Below are 5267 nucleotides of genomic sequence, written 5' to 3'. Positions count from 1 at the left end.
CCTCCTCGTCCTCCTCCTCCTCCTCCTCCTCCTCCCTACCCAACCCATCTCTAACTTCTCCGCTTTCTCCCTCCTCTCTCTCTCCTGGTCCTCTTACTTGAGCCCGTCAACCCCGACAAGCACGTCTCCAATGCACAGGCCCGCCTCGCTCGCTGGTCGATGTTTCTTGACCTCGTAAACCTCGAAGCCAACGCTGAGCAAGGGAAGCGAGTCAGACGGCAACAGGAGGAGCAGGAGGAGCAGGAGGAGCAGGGGAGGACCGGGAAGGAGGGACTGAGGAGGAGAGGACTGAGGAGGCGAGGACTGGGGAGGAGGAGAGGCGAGAGGCGGGGAGACCAGAGGGAGGAGGGTGAGAGGACGGCAAGAGAAGCTGGAGGGTCCTTGCCTCTTCTGCGGACGACGGAGAAGTACGAGCCCGAGGAAGAGGTTGCTGACTACTTGCTCTCCTACGAATCTTTTCAGCGAACGAAGAGGGGAGCACGAGTCTAGGGAGCAGGAGCAGGAGCAGGAGCTGGAGCAAGAGCAGGAGCAGGAGCAGGAGCAGGAGCAGGAGCAGGAGCAGGAGCAGGAGCAGCATAGTAAAGCAAGAGATGTCTGGGGCAGATGCCAGAGCAGAGGCCGAAGCAGGAGCAACCGAACTGACCCGCAGAACGTAGGAGGGGAGGGCGGGGGATAGAAAGGGACGGGGATTTGTTGTTCTCCTGTTTCGAAACATATAAATCAGAGCGAAACAACGTGTGATCTTTGATGAACATGATGCAAGTTTCTCATTCGATGAGGTCAAACAAAAAGTACTGAAACACGGTCCTCCACCATCAACCTACACTTATTTCGTGCATCACCACAAATCACGGCAAGTTTATCTCCTTTCCTCTCCCTCCACCTTTCCTCTCCCTCCACAACTCATCTTACCATCATACGTTGAGAGCTCTGCAAGACAGCAACATCAAAGTCGTGGGCGACATTGCTCCTTCGGATCGTCAGCACCGTCACATTATCAACCCTGTAGGTTCAGCTCAGCGGCACAAGTCAACAAACTCCCATCATCTCACGCTGTTTCCAATAACACTACGAGCTCATCGAGTTTCAGCTTCTTGTCCATGGTCTCTTCTATGATGGAATGTCCGTTTACCTACATCCAAGTTCAACAACAGGGCTCCTTTCCATTCTCCTTCCCCTCTCCTCCCTCTTCACTTACCGCAACGATCTCGTCCCCATTTTGGAGCATCCTCGTTTTGTCTGCCGGCCCATCCCTCTCCACAGACACGATCTTGACTGTCCCTTCCTCGACATGCGCCTCCATCCTCAGCCCAAGTCGGTTGGACTTGCAGATAGGAGATAGGACAACTTTAGACTCCACGGAAGATATGTTGAACGACTCCTCGTCGATGTTCAGGTTGATCACTGCCCCTCCCCTGAGCACGATGAGCTTCATGGCTGCTCCTCCGGGGTTGCGGAACAGCTCTGAAGCATCGCAGCGTCGCATCTGGTCGAGCGTGACGCCATTGACGGACCAGATGCGATCTCGCCGATGGAGAATGCCGTTGCGAGCGAGCGGCGAGTCGTCCGGGATGGCTGCGACTTCAAAGGTGAAGTCGGGCATGTGCTGCAGAGAGAGTCCAAGGCTGCCCTTGACTTTGATGATGCTTCCCTTGGGCTCCTTGAGGTGCGACCGCTGAATCTCGACGATGAAATTGTACACATTGATGTCGTCAACTCTACGAGCTAGCCCCAGCTTCACCATCGTCCCGACATGCCCCACCATCATCTGCTGGATGTCGTTCTTTGACAGCTTGGAGACATCTACACCGTCGATAGACATGAGGTGGTCGCCTACATTCACTCGCTCGTCGTAGAAGCATGGCCCTCCCACCACAATCTGCGTCACGAATACATCGTTGTCGACTTCACCCAACTTCAAGCCAATGCCTGTCTTCAGAGATACATGCTTGTCTGCATGAGACGATTGAAACTGCTTTGATGTCTGGATCATCTTGCGCTGGAATGATACTTCCTCGCCTGCCTCGCCTGTGACTTCGTTGGGCTCACACTATCTCAATGCTTCCAACATGCTATGGTACCATTGTCTCCTTCGCAACATTGTTTCTCCTACCTCTCTCTCTTCGTCGTCGTATCAGGTCCTTCTCCTGCCTCCCTCCATCTCATGCTCCCTCGTCCTCTACCCCCGCCATGGTATCCTATTCACAACCTTTCGACCCATTTGACCCCTACCCCATCAAATATCTAAAAGTACCCGGTAGATTTCCATTGCAATACAACCCACCCTCTAGCCCCTATAACTACCCGGTCCCACAATCGGAGGGATTTGGTACCCTCATCCCCTCATTGACCTCTCTCAGCAGTGACCTCATTGTTAAGTTATTAAACGATCCACCCACAACTTTACTAGTTTGTATGATAAAAGATCAGTCAACATGCTTTTTAGTTTTTGATTTGGTCCTTTATTACCTGCAAATGTTTTATAAAATGTTTTATGGTCGATTGTTGGTAGATCTTAAAACTACTAGTTGCCCATAGGCAAGATCTATTTCTGGGACGTGGGGACGTGCCGCGATGTAGAGGAATGGCCAAACATGCAGTATGTAGACGAGCATGCAGAGAAGAAGTGGGAGGTGTAAGAGATCAAAATGAGAGAAGGTACAAGATGAGAGCAGTTGATGTCGAAGGTACAGCGGTGTTGAAGGTGTTGCAGCGTTATTGAGCTATGCATAGTGTTTTACTGCAACAGAGTAATAAGGAGAAACTTCAGGACGTTTGGTCTAGCCATCTTGAAGTCTATTTGAGGGCAAAGACATTATTTTTTCTTGCTCGGATTTATTTTCCTATCATCGCGTTACTCTTCTTTTGGTGGCCCGGGTTTCTGACCTGCAATGGTGTGCATGCAGATGTTTGGCGATATCCGTACCCTCATGGCTCTCTCTGTAAGTTGCGTTTATCTTTGGCCTATTTTGCCCTGACAAGTTGCGCAGGACGACTTCTGTGACGCTTCGGGAGCTAACTGCTCTTCTACCGCCACTGGCTTCGGCACTGTGACCGTGCAGGACAGCTATGGCTCCGGTAGCGACATGTCCTACACCTGGACCACCTGCATCGATGAGTACCACGTTGCCACCGGCGACGTCGATCCCTGCGCCACTGCGTAAGCGGGTTGCCCTAGTCTTTTAAGTTAGCGGACATTCGGTGTATTAACTTGAGTTTCTAGTGTAGTGTTTTGAACACAATCACGCGCGGGTCTCTTGGGGTGTCTTTACTTTCCTTGGTCTTCTAGAGCAAGACTTGCTGCATCTGCAGCGGTTGGAGGAAAGGGATGAGGACAGCCTTGCTTACGAGAAATGTTGCGATCCCGAGGAAAATGCTGAAGGGAAGGGCGGGAAGAGCCTTGCGAAAGACTGCGAGACAGAAAAGAGTCAGGATGAGCCCCTGCGTGAAATGTGAGAAACATGAGGCAGTTTGACCGAAGATACGTCACCGTCAAGATCGCTAGAAAGCAAGTGACGACAGTGGTGAAATCGAAGATTGCTGCACGACCAATCAACACTGAGTAGAAGACAAAATCACCCAGGCCAAGCTTGACTCCTTTGTCATCTTCTGAGCTCGCCTCCGACACTGTGCTCGATTGGCTGCCCCCCCTCCCTGCTTCCATCTGTTGGACTGAATCACTTTCACGAGAGATCTCCCTGCGATTGCCAGCTGTGGCTGCAGCGGACTCTGTCTGCGCTGAAGCAGTAGCCTGTCCTGCACAACTTCCCCCCCCTTCGTCCTCCTGCCGCTGTCCGCCCTCACTCCCGGAGCCGTTCCTATGACGAAGAGGTGAAGGATTCGAGTTCCGGTTGGCACTGCTAGACCCTTGAGTTTGCACTAGGGAGGAGGAGGAGGAGGAGGCCTGCTGTTCTGAGCTTGACTGTAGCTCACGTTCTTGCCTGGATCTTCCTGCTCGCTTCTCCGGCGGTGCAGCCTCATACACCAGACCTGGGATGGCATCCCCTCGATCTTGAGAAAGCTCTACGAGAGCCTTGAGAGGTCCGCAGGGTGACAGCACGGCAAAGATGTCGTACACAGACAAGCCGAAGAGAAGCGCCCATGTCGTCCAGTCAGGAAAATACCTAGAGAGAACCCAGGCCATGATGCAGCTTGCGATGATCAAGTAGACTTGCTTCACAATTAGCGGCGACTTCCAGAAAACAACCAGCACCCCCATCGCCGCGAAGTTCGTCTGGAGGAACATGAACGAGTACACATCAATGGAAGGGAACCAGCCGGCTTGTGTTTTGCTCAGAGAGATGATCAGCGAGTATGATAATGCTCCGCCGCTGAAACCTAGAAGCATGGCAACGGAGAGCCCGAGCCAACCATAGAGAATCTTCATACAACGATACTTGTACAGGAAAAAGAATATGACAGTGAAGACCAGAATTGCCATCACAACGACTAGAGCATTTACAAGGGCCTTCAAGGCTCTTGTTCCATCTGCATCCGATGACTCTTCTCTGAATACTAGTAGGGGGATTGAATAGTCTCGTTTCGAAGCACCTCCTCCGTCATCTTGATGATCCACACCACCAGGATCATGGTCAAAGATACGGGCTTGAGGATGGACGTCACATGTGCTGCTGTGTAAACGAGCTCCTCTTCTACCTCCTCATCCTCCTCCCCTGTTGACCTCGTCCTCTCCTGCGCGTATGCTCTCTCTTCATCTGGACGATTTCTCCTCGCTTGAGAGGAGGGATGAGAGGAAGGGAAGGTAGAACCAGCAAGATCGTCAGCTGTCAACAGACTCCTCGTGTCGTCCTCTATCGATGATGCGTCTGATCCCGCCCTCCCCTCCTCCGCCATTGCGTTGCTGTCCCCTCCACCCTGTCGCAACCACCCTTGACAAATAACGAGTACCCGTGTAATTTACATGAGAATACCCCATCATTGTCCCTGCGGAAGGAACTAGAAATGAACCCTACCCCCACAATAAGACGTAGACTAGCAAACATACCAAGATGGGATCGATGGTTACAAAGTAGAGCGAATGCGAAGAGAGAAGACGAGAGGGAGACGAGAGGGAGACGAGAGGGAGAGAAGAGGGAGAGGAGAGAGGAGAGAAGAGGAGAGAAGAGAGGAGAGAAGAGAGGAGAGGAGAGGAGAGAGGAGAGGAGAGGAGGGGGAGGAGGAGGGAGAGGGAGGGGGAGGAGGAGGGAGGAGGGAGGGGGAGGGAGAGGGAGAGTGAGAGAGGAGAGGAGAGGAAGGAGGACGAAGGA

General features: G+C 52.5%; 3 protein-coding genes across 3 annotated transcripts; 1 reads left to right on the top strand and 2 right to left on the bottom strand.

Annotated features, from left to right (window-relative positions):
* Nucleotides 1–1048: 1048 nt before the first annotated feature.
* Nucleotides 1049–1993, bottom strand: GUITHDRAFT_132338 (hypothetical protein; the record flags this gene model as incomplete). The annotated part of the gene is made up of 2 exons (XM_005841577.1): nt 1049–1132; nt 1199–1993. The coding sequence occupies 2 exons, from the start codon at nt 1991–1993 to the stop codon at nt 1049–1051; spliced, it is 879 nt and encodes a 292-aa protein (XP_005841634.1).
* A 562-nt stretch (nt 1994–2555) lies between these two features.
* On the top strand, nt 2556–3242 carry GUITHDRAFT_150076 (hypothetical protein). Its single transcript, XM_005841576.1, has 2 exons — nt 2556–2942; nt 2991–3242. Exons 1-2 carry the CDS (start codon nt 2892–2894, stop codon nt 3162–3164), a joined length of 225 nt encoding a protein of 74 aa, XP_005841633.1. The 5' UTR covers nt 2556–2891; the 3' UTR covers nt 3165–3242.
* Nucleotides 3243–3254: 12 nt separating this feature from the next.
* Nucleotides 3255–4799, bottom strand: GUITHDRAFT_159148 (hypothetical protein). The gene is made up of 3 exons (XM_005841575.1): nt 3934–4799; nt 3491–3597; nt 3255–3441 (listed from the first exon to the last, which is right to left on the bottom strand). The coding sequence occupies exons 1-3, from the start codon at nt 4439–4441 to the stop codon at nt 3286–3288; spliced, it is 771 nt and encodes a 256-aa protein (XP_005841632.1). The 5' UTR covers nt 4442–4799; the 3' UTR covers nt 3255–3285.
* Nucleotides 4800–5267: the final 468 nt, after the last annotated feature.

Source organism: Guillardia theta (assembly GCF_000315625.1).
Source record: "Guillardia theta CCMP2712 unplaced genomic scaffold GUITHscaffold_3, whole genome shotgun sequence".
NCBI lineage: Eukaryota > Cryptophyceae > Pyrenomonadales > Geminigeraceae > Guillardia > Guillardia theta.
The sequence above is the reverse complement of the archived record's forward strand: the minus strand, read 5'-3'. Positions and strand labels throughout refer to the sequence as shown.

What these genes read in the sequence shown, in the direction of transcription:
- GUITHDRAFT_150076 (XM_005841576.1), top strand. Translation starts at nt 2,892, where the DNA reads ATGGTGTGCATGCAGATGTTTGGCGATATCCGTACCCTCATGGCTCTC. An exon ending in GTACCCTCATGGCTCTCTCT is followed by an intron (nt 2,943 to 2,990) that starts GTAAGTTGCGTT and finishes CAAGTTGCGCAG; the next exon opens with GACGACTTCTGTGACGCTTC.
- GUITHDRAFT_159148 (XM_005841575.1), bottom strand. Translation starts at nt 4,441, where the DNA reads ATGGCAATTCTGGTCTTCACTGTCATATTCTTTTTCCTGTACAAGTAT. An exon ending in AGGAAGATCCAGGCAAGAAC is followed by an intron (nt 3,598 to 3,933) that starts GTGAGCTACAGT and finishes AAGATGACAAAG; the next exon opens with GAGTCAAGCTTGGCCTGGGT. An exon ending in GCTTTCTAGCGATCTTGACG is followed by an intron (nt 3,442 to 3,490) that starts GTGACGTATCTT and finishes CATTTCACGCAG; the next exon opens with GGGCTCATCCTGACTCTTTT.